This window comes from Strongylocentrotus purpuratus, unplaced genomic scaffold (genome assembly GCF_000002235.5).
Source record: "Strongylocentrotus purpuratus isolate Spur 01 unplaced genomic scaffold, Spur_5.0 spur5_scaffold_3, whole genome shotgun sequence".
Classification (NCBI taxonomy): domain Eukaryota; kingdom Metazoa; phylum Echinodermata; class Echinoidea; order Camarodonta; family Strongylocentrotidae; genus Strongylocentrotus; species Strongylocentrotus purpuratus.
The window spans coordinates 25289471-25311187 of NW_022145609.1; the positions used below are offsets into that span (position 1 = coordinate 25289471).

At 38.0% G+C, this 21717-nt stretch overlaps 1 protein-coding gene across 1 annotated transcript; it reads left to right on the top strand.

Annotated features, from left to right (window-relative positions):
* The first annotated feature begins 2740 nt into the window (after window positions 1-2740).
* LOC115928548 (tyramine receptor 1-like) lies at window positions 2741-21189 on the top strand. Its single transcript, XM_030995850.1, has 2 exons — window positions 2741-3778; window positions 20935-21189. Exons 1-2 carry the CDS (start codon window positions 2741-2743, stop codon window positions 21187-21189), a joined length of 1293 nt encoding a protein of 430 aa, XP_030851710.1.
* Window positions 21190-21717: the final 528 nt, after the last annotated feature.

Below are 21717 nucleotides of genomic sequence, written 5' to 3' on the forward strand. Positions count from 1 at the left end.
ATTTCATGTATGTTATTACCAAAGAAAAGTCACTCAATATTGTCTGACTGGGGAATCTAGAAAGTAAACGGGTTTCCTTGCATAATTTGAATATTAGGACACTGCTATTAAACGTTTAAATTTCACAGATATAAATGACATATTTATAGTTCTTGCAAAGTTCTACATAATTTGATTTTGGCTGCAAAAGGGACATGGTATCTTTAAATGGAGACAAGGAATGGTCTGTAGAATCACCAATTCACTTTAAGATATACCAGGGCTCACCTCCGATATACCGGACAATAATTATACAGAATATAAAATATTGTTAAAGGTGAAACCTGGAGGATTTGGGAGGGGTGGTTGTTCCAGCCTAGGCACTCCCTTTTAAAATCATCGTGATGTGTCTTAATAAACAAAAGGTCGATGGTTCGAATCCCGAAATGGCACCAATATCCTGGAAAGATGTTAAACTGCATTTGTTACTCTCCGCCCAGGTGTTAAATGGGTACCCGGTACGACGCGACCGTCATTGTTGGTCAAACAGTTTTTGAGCGTCAAGTAACGCCTGGCTGGTATACTCCCCAGACAGTGGAGATTGTGCACACAGTGTGTGCGGGCAAGCATTGAATCCCATGACCAGGGTAACAAAAGTATATTTGTAAAGCGCTTAGAGACATCGTAGATGCACTAAGCGCAATATAAAAGCGGAATACAATTATTATTATTATTCATTACCCCCGTCCTTTAAAAGAAACCCTTGATCTGCCATTGGAGAAGCCCTTCCATACCGTGTTCAAAATGGATATCTCCCCCCTGGGTTTTTTCTCCAACCCCAGGAAGTTTAGTATTTTAAAACAAAATCATCAAATAAAGAAAATAGTGAGGTCGTTATCTGTTCAAAATTTGAACCCTTCAAACAGTCTCTACCTGCATGAATACAAATTACCTTTCACGTGATTAAACTAACTATCAGGTCCCAGTCTAGCGCTTTGCTTTTGTGGTAATGACCAACTCTGTCCGGCAATTGGTAATTAATCGGCATTTGAGACATTTCTCCCACCTCGTTATACTCACGATAGCCGCATATTGGATTGATTAATGATCTCGAAAAAAGGTACAGCCACTTCAGATACCTTCAGAGTCAGGGACTCAACGCGATTAAATAGTAAGTAAACCGTGAGCTTTAAAAGTTTAATGATATTATCACCACGACTACCGATTGTGACTTCACACGGCTGATCATTTATCATTAGGGACTTTTAGATTTGCGTGGACTGATACGTGTGACGTCCATTCAAGTCAGTGCATTAAAAGGACGTCGATCGTAGCATAGACATATTATCTTCGTGCGAATCTAAAAGTCCCTATTTTACGGATTCTGCTTCTGCTGTTAATTGTTTCAATCACAGTCTGTATATTTCGCTTGCATAGCGTTGTAATTACGTTGTAACACCAATTAATGATGTTCTAATGAGTTCGACCCCATCATAATATTCAGAACGGATGACAAAAAAAAACATTACGTTATAAACCAGTTGTGGATCCATAGTTCTAATTATGTAAACAGGGTAATCAGTGGGAGCACGGATGTGTAAAGTACCGTAATGCACCAACATAAATATCACTATAGTTTTCGCTATCATAGTGCGGTGACTTGTAACATCGGATGAATGTTGTCATGATAATGATTCATATCAATATTCTGGCTATAACAGAGTACAGAACTTTGGCGTCATAATATACTGGCCAAGTTGTCACAGTTGCTGGTTCCAAACAGCTTTGTGCTATGGTAGGAACACTCCCCATGGAGTGAAGATGGTGCACATTGTGCGTGAATGAATCCGATAACCAAGGTTATGATATCTGTTAAGCGCTCAGCGATGATATTTCGCATTAAGCGGTATATCAATATATTCAGATTATTATCTCAGTCTTCCACCTCTCCCTTTTACCTTATCCTCATTCTCCTTATTCCCCTTTTTCTTTTCTTACCCGCACTCTCTCTTTTTCTCCCCCTCTCTCTCTCTCTCTCCCTACCCCACTACCCTCCTCTCTCTCTCTCTCTCTCTCTCTCTCTTCTATCTCCTATCTTTATCCTTCCTCCTTTATCCACTCCCAATCTCTCGTCTCCACCACCACCACCACCACCACCACCACTCCCCTTCAAACAGTCACACGCTCATCGCACGTCAGTGCAATATATCATCAGAAACCATCGATAATCAAGCTTTTTCGCAAACCGAAAACACTTGTTCGATTCCATGATACTCCAGTTACACAGTGGTCTCCATCCGTCAAACGAGTTTTCCTAATTTGTTACAACTTCATTGCTCCATTTGTACAGGCTTAATATTCAAGTGTGTAATAAACGGAGGGAGAGAAATCTATACAAGACGTCGACTTCTAATGAAGACGATCAGTTCGCCCTTGGCGGGTTTCAGTGTTGCCTTGATACAAGTAAAATGTCATGTCATCACTTAATTGAAAACATTTGCGACATCAAAACATCATTGTTATCGAACCCGCCCGTTTACGTCATGCACATTATTAGTGATTTAAAAAAAAAAGACTTTTACGATTAAAAAACCAAAACAAATAAAAAAAACCTTACTGCCTATTTGGAGAATGCGGATTATCTAGAACGACAATTCGGTGACTCATTTACAGTTTTGAGAAGGACCACCCGATCATATCTCTCCAAATGTTCGTCGCTTGATGGAATTGAAATTATCAGACAAAACCTTCACAATTCGATATGTCCTCTCAATCCTCTCAGCTTATGGATGAATGCGTTGACTCCGGTTGTCAACAACGTTTCAGTAACATGCCTTCGGAAGTTTTGGTCAGCTCTACAACCAGACCAGAGCTCAGATGTGCCGGTTACCTGTGCCTAACCCAAAGCCAAATCATAGGCTTCTTTGTCTTTGATATTGTAATAGCCGTGGTCATACTGATTGGCAATACACTGGTTATACTCAGTGTCGCCAGGACGCCCTCACTTCGCTCTCAGAACAACATCTTCTTGGCCAGTCTAGCCGTGGTCGATTTCCTGCTCGCTATCATCTGCATACCTCTCGATATCATCGCCGGATTGGGGTTCATGCCCGATGTCTCGCCGTGGGCCTGCTTGTCCTTGAGCGCCGTAATCGCCACCATGGTGTTTCTCACCATCTTGCACATCACCGTGGTCGCCTTTGATCGATTTCTCGCCATCACATCGCCATTCACCTACCAGCAGACGATGACGAACGGTCGGGTAGCATGTTTTATCGCCGGCGTTTGGTTGATAACCCTGGTGATTAGCTCCTCCGCTTTCGCGTGGAATAACGTTCACGAATTCGACGACACCGCCTGCGATCTCCTCTTCATCCAGGACAAGAGCTATCGTCTCTTGACAGTCCTGCTCATCATGTGTGTGCCGCTTACGCTGATGTCCTATTGGTATTTTCGCATCTACCGCGTCGCCCGTAGTCATCGACGTCGGATAGCCGCGCTCGAGCGCGTTCTTGAAACAAAAGCATTCGCTCAGGCCAAGTACGGGACAACGCTCAAAAAAGACTTGAAAGCCGCCGTAACGATCATGTTCGTTTTCGGCCTCTTCGTCATCGGATGGCTGCCGGCATCGTTTATGACCATCATTGACGTCATCGTCCCCGACGTCCATCGGGACGAGGTGTACATCTACGAACTCATCTGTTTCAAAATCGCCTTCTCGAATAGTGCAATGAACCCGATGATTTATGCGGCAAGGAACATGGATTTTCGGCGGGCATTTGCTCGACAGCTAGGCCTGGTTTTTAGATGTGCGTGTTGGGTCAAACTGGCTACAAAAAGGCCTGATTCTAGAGCAACTGACATCAATCGAAAATTACCTGCTACCACACTTACGTCGACGATTAGACTGAATTAAAGCAAAACACAACACAACAACTTGATTTCTTTTTAAATCTATGTGCAAATTCAATATTTCGAGTGCTGTAGGCGCCGTCTTTCTTTTCAGGGCAGACAATGATTGTATTCGTGAGTTTTACAGCGTGAAAACAGCTTCGAGTTATTACCAATCAGCGAACAATTTGTTTTCAAAGAGTTACGTAAGTTGAATGTATCAACAAGTACTGGGTTAGACTTGATTCCAGCTAAATTTCTAAAAGATGGTGCGAAGGTTTTATTTAAGCCTCTAAGTTACTTAATGAACCTATCTATCTTGACGAGTACTTTTCCAGAGGATATGAAAATAGCAAAAGTGACTCCACTTTATAAAAAGAAAGATAAAACTGTTTTTAGCAACTATAGACCTATTAGTGTTTTAAACGTAGCATCAAAGATTCTAGAAAAATCGGTCTGTGTTCAAATTGAAAGATACTTCAAAGAAAATGATATAATTTATGAATTTCAATCTGGTTTTCGACATGATTATTCGACTGAAACATGTCTAATTTATTTGACTGATTATTTGAGGACAGAAACTTCCCAAGGGCGCTTTGTTGGTATGGTGTTCCTTGATCTGCAAAAAGCTTTTGATACAGTTAATCATTGCGTCTTATTGAAGAAGTTACAACTAATGGGTTTTGATAAGGCAATTTTAGATTGGTTCAGATCCTACTTATCTAATCGACACCAAGTAGTGGCAATTCATGATATTCGTTCCAAACTAATGCCTATAACATGCGGTGTTCCTCAGGAGAGCATTTTAGGCCCAATTCTATTTTCAAGTTATATAAATGATATGTGTATTTGTATAACAGACTTCAAACTATTATTGTACGCAGATGACAGCGTACTACTCTATTCAAATCCTGATCCTAAATATATTGAGGAAAAGCTCAGTGAACAGCTGTCTACGTGTGTCGATTGGATGACTGATAAAAAGGTTTCTTTACACTTGGGAAAAATAGAAAGCATTTCATTTTGTTCTAAAAGTAGTTCTAAAAAGTCATTTGAATTCAAAGTGACACACAATAATCAAGCAATCAAGAGAAAAGAGTCTGTGAAGTATTTAGGCATTGAGTTGGCTAGCGCAATTTTATTTTCATCTTTAGTAGAATCAGTTGTAAAAAAAGCAAATTCTCGTCTGAAATTTTTGTACAGATATCAAAGTTGTATGGATTTAAAAGCAAGACGTACACTCTGTTTTGCTCTTATTCAATGTTTATTTGACTATGCTAACCCTGCATGGTAAAGTAACATAAACAAGTCAGAACAAAAGAAGCTGAAGATTATACAGAACAAAATGGTGAGATTTATCAACTGTTCTGGTCCAAGAACTCATGTTGGCTACAGCGAACTTTCTAAAGCTGGTTTTCTTGAAGTCGACCAAAGATCAAAACAACTCGTATTGCATCACGTGCATAAAATATATCATACTAGGTCGAATCATTATATTCGATCCAACGTTGATCTTGTTACTGACGTACATGATTATAATACAAGAAATAGCCGATTCAACTTTAACTTACCAGAAAGAGTAGGTAGTATTGGAAATTCGTTATTGGAATTCCCTTCCCAATGGTGTAAAAGAAATAGGAAACTATGATCATTTTAAGAGGAAATTAAAGGAATACCTAATACTTGACAGTCAGAGAAGAGAAGTGAATGACATGTTATATGATTGAAATTTTTATTCTTCTGTCGGTTCATACTTTTTCATGTTGTATATACTTATGTTTTCGTACGTTATAGAAATTCTACAAATTCATCATTATTTTCCTCTTCTTCCCTTTCCTCTTTTTCTTCTTCTCCTTCTTCTTTTTATTTTTGTACTTAATATCATTTCTATCATCAGTTTAATGTTGTTATTATTATTATTATCTTTAATAAGTAGTTCTTTTAATTTTCTGTAAAGTTCTTTTAATCTGTCTGTAAATATTACTATTTTAACTTATTAATTTGATACATGTCTGTAAGGGACCCCACTGGAAATAAGCTCTCGAGCTTTCGTGGGTTATCCTGTTCAAGCTGACTTATATTTTTATCTGTTATTATTGTACATTGTTGTATGTTGGAAGCTTGTCGAATAAAAATCAATCAATCAATCAATCAATTTGTGTTCGGAACAGAGTCAGGCGCACCGTGCACCATTATGCCTAATTACAATAAACGCATACATAGATTCTTTAAGCATCATTTTAAAAAACTGCTTTCTTTGTGTACGAATGATAAGCCTATAACCTCACATATCATCTGATTGAGTCCTTTAGGACGATCTCATTAAACACCCACTTTATCTTCTTGATTTTCTGGCATATACTCTAATGAGTCGCTATAAAACGATTCACAGAAGTACTTATGCCTGGATTACATTTGCCCCTGGCGCCGTACGATAAATTGGTCTACGATTTCTCGTGCGATTTTGGGGGCATCATAGGAGGCTACGGGCTAAGAGGTTTGTGTTTACATTATCTACGAGCATCGCGCCACTTCTTGTATTGGCCCTCAGCGGCAGACCGGGGCAAATCCGTACAGAGGCTGCTTGGAAGATTGTACGGAAATCGCGCAATTTCAGTGCAGCACCCGTGCAGTCTCTGCAACCTCCGCACGGAAATCGTACTTAGCTCGTGTAGCTTTCGTGCAGAGGTTGCGCGGAGAAGGCGCGGCGACCGTGCAGCCGCCGTGCCTTTTTTCAGCGTTGTTTTGACCCCATGCATGCTTACCGAAAATCGTGCGTTTGCTGCACGATCAGCGTAAGGCCTTCGCGCGATGCCCGTGCGGGGATTGCGCAATGCCACCTACGACAAGTCTACGGGCTTACGATTTTTCGAATTTGTATAACTTCCCGCGAAACAAAATCGTAGAGGCCGCAGAGCCAGTGAATCCGTACGAAAATCTCACGGCCGCACGGAAAAGCGGATACGGGCAGGATACGGGCTCCGTAGACTAATCGCAGGCCAAATGTAATCCAGGCATAAACTAGGCATTACTTATCAGACACATTCTCCTTCGGTTTATATGTTTAGCCTATATTTTTGTTTATAAATGTAGTTGAAATGAAATACAATTTCGCACTAATGAGGTGCACCACTTTATCACATACGATGAAAGAAAATAAGTCGCATTTGTAGGTCACCAAATTCTTTTTCTTTTCGTGTTTTGGAGATGGTTACGCCAACATTTCCCTTTTTTTATTCAGGGCGATTCTAATAACTTTTAGAAATACAAAAAATGTCTTGATAACTTTCAATAGGCAACACTCCCGCTTATTGCATTTCACGATTGACAATTTTCTCAGTCGAAATGTTTGCAATTACTCCTTGGCTAATAACTTTGCCATCACACATTTCCATGTTAGACGCGATGCAGTCAAATGTCAAAATGATAATTACAAAAAAGTGGTGGTGGTGATGATGATAATGATTGAACTCGACGACTTGTTCTCAATTCAGAAATGTTCCTTTCACTGATCTAGGGCACGTTATCCTGGTTTTTAACGATTTTATTGACGTGTAAATTATAAGAACGTGGTAATTTTCCAGGGAGGTTGAGAATTGATCAATATCCGTTTTTCCAGCAGAAGGAATATCCGAAAAGAAGGGATGTTTTTTCTTCTAAATGTACACACTACAAAAAAGAGTTGGGTAAACTTTAGCCATGTTGAGTAAGAAAGAGAACATGTACATTTTTATATTATATTATATTGGGTCTCTTTTCTCACCAACAAACATGCATGTTCCCTTTTAACCAATTCGAGTAATATTTACCCACCTCTATTAAGAGTACAGCAGTGGGAATCCAGTTTGGGGAAATTATTATATTGGTGATCATTTAGTTTGGAGTGAATAGTCATGCTCAAATAGTGGAATCTTTTCTTAAAAGATTAATTCAACAACTACTTTGAAGGGGATTTCGCTATAATTTGAAGCGGATTCGCCTCCAAAGGAAGTGATACGACTCAAAGAAGGATCATATTATCATGTCTTCTTCGCTCTCCGCGTTTAATAAGAGAGTACATGAAATTCTTATTTCGAGTGGGAAGCTATAGCAACGCGCACATGCCCGCACTACCATGTTTAAATCAATATTATGAAGTTATCTGTGTTCCATGATACTGTTACCATGGATATGCATTGGATAGTTTAAACAGAACTGATATCGTGCACAAGGGGAGTCTACTCTGTGCAAAAGATTAAATTACAACAATATTGCATGTTTTTCGGACTGATTTTCTTCCACATTACACGAACACATCTATCACAGAATATTTTACATTCTGATTCTAAAGATTTACTCAAAATTAATGCAACCGTAAATCTAACCCTAACCCTATTACCTATATCTAACTCTCACCTAACCATAACCATAATCAAAAGGTACACATTTCCATTTAATGCAGGCCAAAGAATTGGGATTCAATCATCGGTTGCGTACCTGCTTCCCCCCCCCCCCCCCCCCCCCCATCTATAACAAAACTAAACACATTGAGCCATTATTGGCAGGTACTCCGAAGTCATACTCCGGATGTTAAGCATGTTTATTTTTCATATCGATTTTCATTCAGATTTGGGTCAACAAAACTAATTGCTATGCAAAACAATGTGGTGATTTCGTAATTTGGTCGTCACAGCACTACTAATTGCAACACATGGTCTGGAAAATAAGGACTGAAATGAATATTCGCTACAAAGAGAGAAAAAACCGGAGCTAAAAATAAGTAGCTAATGGCTCGAAGACATAGGAGGGTTGTCGGATGTATGGATGTCTTTCAATAATTACTGAACGTACTCTACTTTCTTGCACCAAATTAAATAATCTTACAAATATTAATATCTTCGATGATAATCAAAATAGATAAGGTAAACGATAAGGTATACAATAAGGAAAAGAGAGTGATTTGAGTATAGAAGCACGATAATAATTATGTTACGAAGCAGAGTTTAATTTTTGCACTAGGTTATGTAAAGCGGAGAATGAATATAAACTTAACTAAACTGAATATAATTGTGAATAAGCAGCAATTTTTAAAGCACAAGAGAAAAAGTGTGATAGCGCTATCATGTGATGGATTTCAAATTGGATGTACCTAAAAACACGACCGCGGGGATTTTTCAAGAAATCACGGTGACCTAGAGGGTAATTGCAGTACCCTATTGTTTGTTTTTTTCAATGGAAATCATGTTCGGATCATATCATTGTTATTTCAAAAGGTGACGCACAAGACTTGCCTTAAAGGTACTATATCCCTTTTGCAGCCAACCTCAAATTCTGTAGAACTTTGCAGGAATTATGAATATGTCATGTATCCTATCTGTGAAATTTAAACATTAGCAGTGTCCTAATATTCAAATTATGCAAGAAAACCCGTTTACTTGCTAGACTTCACTGTCAGACACTATTGAGTGAGTGACTGGCTTTTTTTTTCTTCTTTGGTAATAACATACATAACATGAGCTGTAAAGGGTATATGAGCATTTGTCTACATTAATAACCCACTTCTTGTGATGGCCAAAATTAAACTGATTGAATCCTTGCGCAGCATAAAACGTATGACCATTCGGTACAGGTCGGAAAATCAAGACTATTACTTATTGGCTCTATAGCTCCTAAGTCGATTTGACAAGCAATAGTCGTTATTTTCCCACTTGAAGACATTTTCAAACCCCACCTTTTTTGAGGAAGTTCTGAATTAGTATTATCTTTCTAATGCCGTTGGAATTTAACCTTTTCATTTTTTTTGGCCTGCAAATGGGACAAGTACCATTCGTTTAGATATGACGCGGTAAACCGCCGCAAAAATAAAATAAAATATATTTTTTAAAACTTGTCGTTAACCCGTTGCCTACTGCATGGAACCTGATTTTTCCCGTATACAGCCTTTTATGAATTATAGAATTCAGTTGTCAACCGGTTAAATGGAGTAATTTAGGAACTACCTCCATAATAGAAAATCAGCATGTAGTTATTGATGATATTTATTCAGGTATTATTTCCATTGATTGCGGTGTACCTCAGGGCTCAATTCTAGGCCCATTATTGTTTACTATACCTATCAATTAATTCTACAGGTCGTCAAATAATGTTTAGGAAAAATACCGAGTTACACAGCTACCCCGCCAGTTTAGCGGGCTACTTCCACCTTCCAAAAATGAAAACCCCACTTGCTAGTTAATTCGTTATTCTTACAAAACCCACATTTTGTTAATGTTTTGTAAAAATGTATTATGCTTTGTTATTTACTGGCGTGGAATATGAATAAAAGCAACCAATCATCCAATGATATATACTTTATTTGCCATGTATTCTATGTTTTTATGTTGTGTTTTAACTGTAAGCATTGTAATATCCATTTGACACATGACCCCCTTGTAGAGCAGGCCTTGTGCCACTGAATGGAGCTACCCTGTGTTTTTAAAGAAGACTGAATGAAAAAAAAATTAATAAATGGCAAATGCCCTCAAAAAAGGTCCTCCACGTATTCAGTGAGCTCTCTGTTTGTTTTATATATTAAATGTGAAGCGAATGACATTTTACGTCATCGTCATTTTAAAAAAAGCCCACCGCGGTTTAATGGAATCAATAAAAATGTCTGGTGAAATTTACATACACGTCACCTCCATACAAAATTGGAATAATGTTTAAATGATTTAAAGGTGGAGTCTTTAATGACAACCATTTTTAACATACAAATTAATGAAGGCTTAGGTTGGTGGGAATTTGGATCGTCGCATGACCATCATGGTGGGGGAGGGGTGGTCGGATTGAATTCGCTGACAAGCTAGCCAAACATTCTAAGATGTAAAAAATATATAGTCATCATCTTTTTTTGTCTTCACTTGCCGCCGGGGCCTGAAAAAAAAAAAACTTTCCGACAATACTTTGAGATATGTTATTTTAAGTGATTTTAAATTGGGGGGGGGGGGGTGGGTGACTACCCACCAACCTCTTTAGCAATGCCCGTCTTGGACTAAACTTCCTGAAATTGCCAACACAACGGCATGATTATTACATTTGTATTGTAAAGAGTTGCGATTGATTCAAATGAATCGTAACTTAAAAATCAATCGCAACTGTGTACTTAAGAGTTAGAAGTTGCGATTAATTACAAGTTGCTTCAAATCAGTCGCAACTCGTTACAATGGTCCTGAAAATACAGTGTTGTCGATATTTATTTGGAGGATAACGATATTTGTTATCACTGCTGGGGAACGTTACTATTTGGAGTCAAAATTAAGCTGACCGTACCAATATAAGCCAGGAATTTGTTACATGGGCGTTTTAATCGATTGAACAATGTAAGTACTATCTTTGTTTGTTTTGCAAATTAATAAATATCAATAGCGACTAGTGAAGTGATCTGAAGGAAAGTGTGCATGATGATGGCGATACACGAATGTGGCGCTCTTTCGTGAACTGCAGATTGAATAATTATTTGGAAAGAAAAACATGGAAAGGGGAGGTCCGCCAACTTCAATGACTTACAAATGTGGTCATCCGTGCCGCCCCTTCTCCTAACCTCCCCCCCCCCCTCTCTCTCTATCTCTCTCTCTCTCTCTACCTCTCTCTCTTCCACCTCGTCTCTCTCTCTCTCTCTCTCTCTCTCTCTCTCTCCCTCACTACCGTCTTTCTTTAAAATTTCTGTTGTAATTTCTTTCCGTTTCTTTATTTTCATCTCACCGTTTGCTAGTCACCATCTCCTCTCCCTCCATCCCTCTCCCCCTCTCACTCTATCCCTCTCCCCATCTCACTCTCTCCCTCTCTCCTTCTTCCCCTCTCTCTCTATCTCTCTGTCTCTCTCTGTCTCTCGTTTTCTCAATGTGAACTCTTTCTTCCCCTCTATATTATTTACCATTACGACAGCATTTGCACATGCCATTGTCCAAACAGATGCTCTTTCTCTACAGTTACTTTGCATTTTTTTGGGGGGCGGCCCCAAAATGTGGGGTTTTGCTCTCAACCCATCTTTTTGTGATTAATTCCTATCATTGGTTATAATGAATGATATGTGATGTCCTGGGTAAAAAATTATTACCTCTCTCTCTCTCTCTCTCTCTCTCTCTCTCTCTCTCTGTGTATTGTTGTCCCTCCGCTTTTCGGAGATCAGCGACTTCACGCGGCCTTCGGTTAAGAATTAAAATTTAAAAAACCTGTTCGTCTAGAAGATTACATACTGACATTGACTACCAAGAACAATTTCCTTCAATATGTTGGCTGTCTCATTTTGACATTTTGGAAGCATAATATAACAAGATGTTGTAAATTGAATTGAATTGATTTGAATATATTGATTCATCTGTCATTATAACATTAACAGAAATCAATTTCATTGGTTTAAGAATTCAAAAAAAATCACGTCACAAGAAAATTACTCATAACAGATAGGTGTCATTGACTGCAATACGTGATTTCATAAATCCAAAAGAAAATTTAAAAAGGGGTTTTAATGAATTTACAAAACTAACGTGTGCCCTTAAAAATAAAAAAAGGATAAGAAAATTCATCTCATTAACTAATCTTGACGCCCTCATATAATGTATTAATAAACGGACTTGATATTTGATTCAGAGCACTGCCCCCCCCCCCCCACCCCTACCAACACTATCGCCTCACTGTTGTACTGTTGAATAGGTGTATAATAATAATAATATCACTCAGTTTTTATATAGCGCTTATTGCAATCACTAAGCGCTTCCAAACTTGGAGATTATTATCCCGGCTTTAGCTGTGCTGCCATTACGGCGCTTTAGCATTTCAAAGAAATAATTTCTGCCAGGTACCCATTTACATCACCTGGGTTGAGTGTGGCAAAGGTATAACACTGGGTACACAAGAAAACGTGGTTTCTGAGCACTTCATGAGATAGGAATGATTAAAATTGGAAAAGATTTCTCAACATTTCAGAAAATTTTGACACATTGAAATCTTTATCGCCCCCAAAATAAACAAGTCAGATTACTGTTGAAATATTTATTACAGACGGCTCTCCAGATCATTTTCTATAGCGTTCGCTATCACAATTAGACGGCTTTAGGCGCCGTCGCTGGACTTATCATACTCGTGGCATGATCTACCAATATTAATTAAGACATCCAAACACATTCTGCGATGGAGAGCGAATGCAATGTTATCTGTGATTATCCATTATGTTGGGAAAAAACTAGGTGTGAGTAGCCAGATATTTGATGGTAGGGTGAGGAGGAAGAGGGGGAGGGAAGAAGGAGATGATGATGATGATGCTGATAATGCCGATGACGATGATGATGATAATGCCGATGACGATGATGACGGTGTTAACAAGGATGACCATGAGGACACGAAGGTAATGATGATGACGATGACGACGACGATGATGATGATGATGATGGTGATGATGATCAAGAAGAAGAAGAGAAGAATAAGATGATGATGATAATGCCGATGACGATGTCGACGGTGTTAATAATGATGACGATGAGGAAACGAAGGTAATGATGATGAGGATGACGATGATGATGATAATGCCGATGACGATGATGACGGTGTTAACAAGGATGACCATGAGGACACGAAGGTAATGATGATGACGATGACGACGACGACGATGATGATGATGATGATCAAGAAGAAGAAGAGAAGAATAAGATGATGATGATAATGCCGATGACGATGTCGACGGTGTTAATAATGATGACGATGAGGAAACGAAGGTAATGATGATGACGATGACGATGACGATGATGACGACGATGATGACGATGGTAGTGATGATGGTGAGGAAGAAGAAAAGTTCATAATCAATGTTGTAGTTAATACCAGACTGTGGATCATAATTATTGTTCGCGATTTGAGTCTCGCCGCGGAACTAATGTCCTTTAGCAAGACATTAATCTACTTTTGCCACTCTCCATCCAGGTGTTAAATGGATAACCGTCAGGATACGAGCCTTAATGTGGTTGGTTCGGCATGCGCGCGCTTGTAAAATGGCATCCGAGCAGAATAATCCCTAGGGAGTGGGGCGTGTTCAATATCATGTGCGTATCGGCAATTTTATCCAAAGACCGGAATAATATTATAATCTAAAGTGCTTAGAAACGTAGTAGTAAGCTCTTTATTAATGTGACTATTATAATAATTATCATTGTTATTATTATCATTAGGAATTTCATTATTATTATTACTAATAATTATTATTATTATAATAATGATAAAAAAAGAGATGGAAAGGATAAAGAGATAAAAAAAGGAAATTTAGCAAGGAAAGTATAGGAGAAAAGAATGATTATAGGACCCCCCCCCCCCCAGTGCCCCCTCCCGGAATCCCGCTACGCCACGTCCTGCAGAGTTGGTATCAAGTTTCGAAGAAAATGTTTCTCTTAATTAGTCGCATGTATGTTTGGGCAAAAATCTGCGAAGCACATTTTGTCATGAAATAAAACTTTAAAGGGGATTCATGAAACGTTACCCCCAGCAAATAAACACCGACAGAATGACATTTTGCCGACGAGCAGACAATGACGACTGTGTTTGTTCATCGTGAATACAATCCGCAATTTACGAACATCATATATTATGCCTCGATCGCATGACAGTGTAAGCCAAAAATTTGCAACCGATGGGATCATCTTTTGGATGGACAAACAGTTGGTTCGAGAATGAGTGCTTTAAAAACAGTTTTGAAAGGATCGCACAGATTATGAAATTAAACGACCAAAAGCATCCTGTCTATGCAGCTTTTATCGAGCTAATAAAATAAGAAATTGATTGATTATGACATGCATTTGTGGGGTTTTGCTATTATTCTAATACACGAGATAAAACCCAACAATACAGCTAATGAATTAATGACAGAACGTGTGCCCATTTTCAAATTTCATTCATCGTACCTATGATTAAATATCAATGCACGGACAATTCAAATGCAAATTGGTTTTGATGTGCCCATGATAACGGGAGATTTGCTGTAGGGATGAGTTATTGTCTGATACAGATAAAAGTGCATTTTGAAATGTTTTATTTTAAAGTGCGATTTTACAAAAAAGTGACGAAGTTTTTAAACTGATCCATATAAGTGATGACACGTCGTAGATGACAAGGACGGATTTCTTTTGATGGCAAAAACGTGACTGATTGTGTTTTTTGTTGAATATTTCAATCCCTAGATAAAGCTTTTTTTTTAAATGTGTGTATAGATTTATCCCGGACACTATAGCATAATACATATTACATAATCATGAACACCACTTATTGAAGAGAACCCGATGGTTCGTGAATCAATCATTCATATTTTCCGTTGTTCCCGGGCTGCGAAAAGCAATCTTGGATCTAAACCTTCAAATCAATTTACATTATTTCATGGATTCCTGTAATGGAATTGTTTTTCGATAGAAAACAAGGACAATGCTTTTAAAAAGTCCATATTCTACTCAGCACTGGCGGATATTTAAACAAATTAATGGGGGAGGGGAGGGCTTGAGTGGAACTTCTCCCCATTCAGATTGTATCTTTAAAATACTCGTCGGCAAGTCAATCAAATTGATGATCCCCTCCCCCTCCCCTTTTTTGGTATTCTATATGATCCATGCTTAACTTAAAGTGAGTGTTACCTGGCGAGACTACGTGTCTTTCCCGTGGCCTGACTCGGGGCCAATCGGGTATACTACGTTATGACGCGACCGCAACAATCGAGTGCGTGCAACATACGCGAAACCGAAGCGTGACGAGAACTTCGGTCTGTTTCGCGAACGCTGACCATGTAGAGATTAAGTCACTGACTACCGTTAATCAAGTCCATTCGTTTACGATGAGTTGTCCAAAAGAAGACGTAGATGGCGTTAACCATTACTTGCCAAGCTACACTCACTTTAAATAAAAATGATATTTCAACCTTAGTATGGAGCTAGCCATCGACAGAACGTTGGCCTCTGCTAGCTTTTCGTCTCTAAATTCCATTCATCTCCCTTTGTTCACGGTTATGGACATGCATATTGTTTAAGTAGGTCTACATGTATTTATGTTTATGTGTTCATAACTTGTTTTCTTTCTGTTGTTATTATTGTTATATCTCTAACAAACAATAGAACCGAAGAAAAGCGCGCTCACAATAATTAATTTAAAGAGCACTTTTGATGAGGTGTTTACCTTTAAGAGATGAAACAAAATGAAAGGTCCGTGTGGGCAAAATGTGTTCCTCTATTAATCATTGGCCATGACCAGTCAATGTTCAGGTGTTAATTTTGACATTCAAAGTATAACATGAATGCCGAGAGGTTTGTAAATAAACATGAATGCAAAAAAAAAATCAATTAGTGAAACACGCCCCACGATAGCTTCAACAGACAGCTTTTGGTGATGTAACAGTAAAGACGACAAGGCAAGTGTTATTTATATCTAGATTAATCATTGGGCCAAGCAACCAGTGAAAATGTGTATTTATTCGAATGACAGGCCACAACAAACATAGCATGGTTGTTATGCTTTGCTGTGCGCCGGAAATATCTACAGCGTGAACATTAGTGACGTCGACAATGCAACGTTATATTACTCGGTTCATCTCACGACATGTTTTTCAGCCAGGATGTTTATTGCAGACATGTGACACATTAACAAAATCAATAAAATGGTGCTTTGAAATTGTGTCAAAACTTGTACAATATAATAGATAATAGAAGTGGACCCAGGGGCACTGGATGCACCCCCCCCCCCCCCCTGCTCCTCCACCCCGCCGGAAAAGATTAGGAACAGGAAGAAGAATAGAAAGAGGAACAGTGATTTTTTTTTTTTTTTTTTTATTAAAAAAAAAAGTCTTCTTCTGTTGTCTTCTTTTTAAATTAATTAATTTTTTGTTTGCTCATAAACGATTTCCGGACTTGCTCCCCCCCCCCCGCCCACTCCTCAGGAAGCAAAGCGTTTGCACTATATTGTGCGGGTTGGCAAATGAATCCAAAGACAGGGGTAATAATAATTAGAATGTAAAGCAGTTAGAAACGTAGTATTAAGCGTCATACAAATATGAATATTATTATCATAGTCCCACGTTTGCACGCTTTATCGTCATAACTCCGGTAGTCGAAGCCATACAAGCAGAAACTATGTACACCATCTTCATTATTCCCCATGTGATAAAAAAATGACAAACTTTCCCAAGACCGTCGCCGACTCGTTCGCTCGGACTCTGACGGTCGTACGTCAAACACGTCGACAAATACTACTTGGTCAATATTGACACTGACCGAATTCATAACTTTAGCCCAGAACTCATCGATATGCTCAACCCTATTTCTCCCCCTACCCCTAACACTAACCCTACCCCTAACCATAGTTATAATATAAATTCCTATATATCTGCGATTTGAAGACCGGTGCAAATGTAACCTGTAACAAAAATACCAGATTACCCCGACCACTGGACCCACACTAGAAGAGTGCCAATAATAACATTGATTTCAATAAATTAAACATGGATTTTTTTTCTTCTATTCATTTCCCTGGTGTCTTTCTTTCCTTCCTCCTTTTTGAGCAATCCACACAAATAAAAGCTCTGCTTCTTAGTGGATTTCTCTTTTCCTATAAAATTCGACTTAATTTATGATATGCTTATATATCTTGTATTCTAAAATGCTTTGATAACTTATCGATATTTAAAGGTAATACAAAGTTTTGGAATGGGGTCATGAAATTGATTCAAATTAACATATTGGAAGCATATGCGATCATATAATATCCAGTGATCGTTGTCGCGGTTGAAATCCAGTCTTAAGTGATGAAATTGTAAATAATAAACTCGTTATGTTGTATAGCTCCCTCTTAAGGTCAAGATATTAATCAAGCCACAAAACAATGTTTCTTGACTAAAATCGACCGATTGGTTATTCCCGTTTGGAAATTATATATCAATTATAATCAGAATTTACCGGGAGCACCGGTAAATTTTGATATTCAATTTTTCTCGAAAGCAGAAGTGTTTTAGGGGCTAATTTTTCTAGTGCTTATAATACATCCACAGGGGCATCCAAATATTTCAAACTTGTAAAGAATCACTATCCAGTCAATTTTCAAAAATTCCCAAAACTTTGTATTACCTTTAAGATTGTATAATTACAAAAACGTTGTTTTGCAAAATTTATTTGATATTCATTTGATATTCACTTTATATAACCATTAATGATTGAGTTATAGAAATAGAATTATTTAAATTGAATTGAACTGAATAGAGTCAACTCTATAGGCTCCATCTCCATAATCATTTTAACAGTATCGAGCCACATACTCTCTATAAAACACCGCTCGTTTCGAAATTTATATAAAATAAGGAATTCTCGAGGAAAAGTTACGAACACAGTTCCACCTTCCCTGCCTCCCCTCATTCTCCCGTCCAGGGAATTTGGTTTTGTTCGTACTTTCTTTCAGTCGTCTTCTTTTATTTATCCTTTTTTTTTTTAAAACAGCGGTGTTTCATTCAGTGCCAGATGTATTGATCTGTTCAATCGGTACCCGTCTGTAATTTCCTTCAAATTCAGTCATTCATTTATGAAGTTCAGATTAACGTTAGATTTTATCAAGCCATTTTTCACAATAATCGCAATGATTTTGAGAATAAAAAATACATGAGTATAAAACGTACGATCCAAAAACATGGTGATTTATGACAGGGAAAGGGCGTAGGCTACAATTTCGTAAAGCAAAGAGTTTGTGTTGCCTACGCCTGAAGGGTTTGAACAATGATCAATCAAATGTTAAAGAAATAATAATTAAAATGTGGGAAGAGAGGGGCGAAAAGAACAAAGTTAAAGCCTCCATTATATACACATTAAGCATAGACATATTTGTAGTTATGTCTGTATGTGTGTAGAGACAAACAAAACAGACAACAAGGAAATAACAGGAAGGGACATTAACCACGAGAGAAAGAGAGAGAGGGGGGGGGGGGGGGGAGGTGAGGAGAGAGGGAGAGAGAGAGGGAGAGGGATAGAGAGGGAAGAGAGGGAGAGAGAGAGGGGTGGTGAGAGAGAGAGAGAGAAAGAGGGAGAGAGGGAGAGGGAGAGGGGAGTATGTGGTGTGGGTATGAATGTGTATGTGTACGTGTGAAAAAGAGAGATATCCTGTTAATTCTGCGGCAAATATATTTTGACAGAAACTCTGAATATAAATAGATCCTACATGTATATTTTGAAAACAAATCATGCGCTTCTACATACTAGTCTTGCATCGTTGTATCGGTTACAATAAAATTTAAAAAATTAAAAAATTACTATCTATCACTCGACGTATTTGGGTATACCTTAAACGCAAACAAAGATATTCGATCATACATAGTGGCCCGAATTCACAAAGGAGGTTTGTCGACAAACCGAGGTTTATATACGTCATAATTATGACGCGTTTTTTACAAACCTGGTTTGTAAATAACAAAAGGAGGTTTGTCGAAACAAAAGGAGGTTTGTCGACAAACCTCCTTTGTGAATTCGGGCCAGTATGTCTTCCGTAAATAACAAAACATCTTATTCATCAATGACGTGATTCCAGACAGACACTCTTTTTCAAACCGAGCGCACCACACATTTTGCGTTTCTATTGTTTTAGCGGTATGTGACGTAATCACTTTGCTACCGATTGTATGCGCATGCATAAAACGAATAGTTAGTTAATGATACGATAATTACGCAACAATGGAAGATGCGTTGGCATTTGTTACGTCATAATAAAAATGCGTGATGCGCTTGCGCAGGGATAGGTTTGCGCAATTAATGACATAATGATTATGTTCATGTAGTCATGGTTGTGAACAGTGTATTCTCCAACAATAACAAATACAAAGAGAGTGCAAGCAACAAAATCTTTTTCGAGGAAAGAAGATGTTGAATGAATTGTTGATAAGCTAGAGCTTGTTTTTAACTCAATATGGTATGTATTTAGTTCACTTCTTCTTGATTATTCATAGGCTCTGTAGGCTGGCTCTGTATAAGCTTTATCATAGGCTCTGTATAAGCCTGGCTTGTTAGAATTCAAGTATTTTAGACTTTTTTTTATAAATTCCACATCAAGAACATGAAATCTCCTTGATGATAGAAAATATGAATGATTTGAATCAACATTTTATGCCTTTCAAAATAACTTTTACAAAATATTTTCAAAGATGCTAACAGCTTTCCATAATTGTTAAGTCCAACTTAGAGATACGTTCAACTTAAGATCTTTGTGAAACACCCCCCTGGAGTGGATGGGCCTTTTAAATAAAGGCTGATATTCAAAAGGGCTCTTCACTGATGATTACTAGTTCATGAAGACGCACGGAAAAGAAGAAAGAAACAAAGAGAAAGAGAAAGGGGAGCTGAGAGAAAGATGGAGAGAGATAGAGAGAGAGAGAGAGAGAGAGAGAAAGAGAGAGAGAGAGAGAGAGAAAGAAAGAGAGAGAGAGAGAGAGGGGGGGGGGGGGTGGAAGAAAGCAAAAACAAACGGTATATGACATGTTATAATACTAAAAATAATGTAAGTGTAGGAGGCTATATTCTAATTGTATGAACTTGCAAAAACAACAGAATTCAATCTTGTTTTTCGATAGTGCAACTGGTCTGTTCGTATTTTCGATACCTTTTAATGCAAACTTCTGTAACAGCTTTGATCATTTGAAGCGTCAAGACACACACCCCCCCACACACACACACACACACACAATCATACCACAGGTACTACATCTACTACTCTTACTACTACTACTACTACTACTACTACTACTACTACTACTACTACTACTACTACTACCACGACTACTACTACTACTACTACTACTACTATTAATACTACTACTACTACTAATACTACTACTACTACAATAGTAATAACAACAACAACGATAATAATGAAAATAATCTTAATAATCATAAGAATAATGAGAATAACGACGATAATAATAATAATAATAATAATATTAACAATATCAATAATAACTATCCTGATAATAATGATATTAATGACAATATATTAATAATAATAATAATAATAATAATAATATTTATATTAATAATGATGATGAAACTTTTCTTTCAGTCGCAGAAGAAATCGACGAGTCGCACTAATGAGCCAACATCGCCGGTCAAGATAGGGCAGCACATCAGTAAACATGGACGCGGAAGGAGAGGAAAGAGTGAACCGACGGTAGAGAGCAGCCCAGGACAGCTGTACAACAGACGAAGATGGATGAGCGATGAGAGACAGAAGGAGACGAGAGAGTCAAAAGATCATCGGGAGAAGAAGAAGGCCTTTAGCGGTTCCCAATATTATACAACGTTTAAAGGCACGTGATACGACTCTTAACCTTGTTCAAAATATACATCATTCCGAGAAAAAAAATGGAGCACTTAGTAGGCCAAAACATACCCAAGTTTACACAATTTTAGAGCCACCGGCGATAACCTCAATTTCACATTTAAAGTGTTCATTATGAGGTTTTTTTATATTACACATTTTATCGATATTACTTTCTCAATCATTACGTCTTACGCATATGAAATGTTATTTGCGTCTTATTTTGTTCACCCTCACTTATTACTCCCCAAAACCATGATTTACAAGTTTTACAAAATCCTTTTTTGGTAAAATTAAAGGAAACCTAAACCCAAAGAATAAGTGTAGGTATTCTGAAAAATGAGATGTATTCCTGCCCTTTGATGTACAATATTCCTTATGAAAATATACAAGAGATATATAAATGAAGATGTTCCTGGCATGATGTGATGCCTTTTAGCATGACATGGGCGCAGCCATTTTCTGGAAAACGTGACACACCTGTTGAAGTTGTACATGCATGCAACAAGCTTTAGTTGGAAAGAA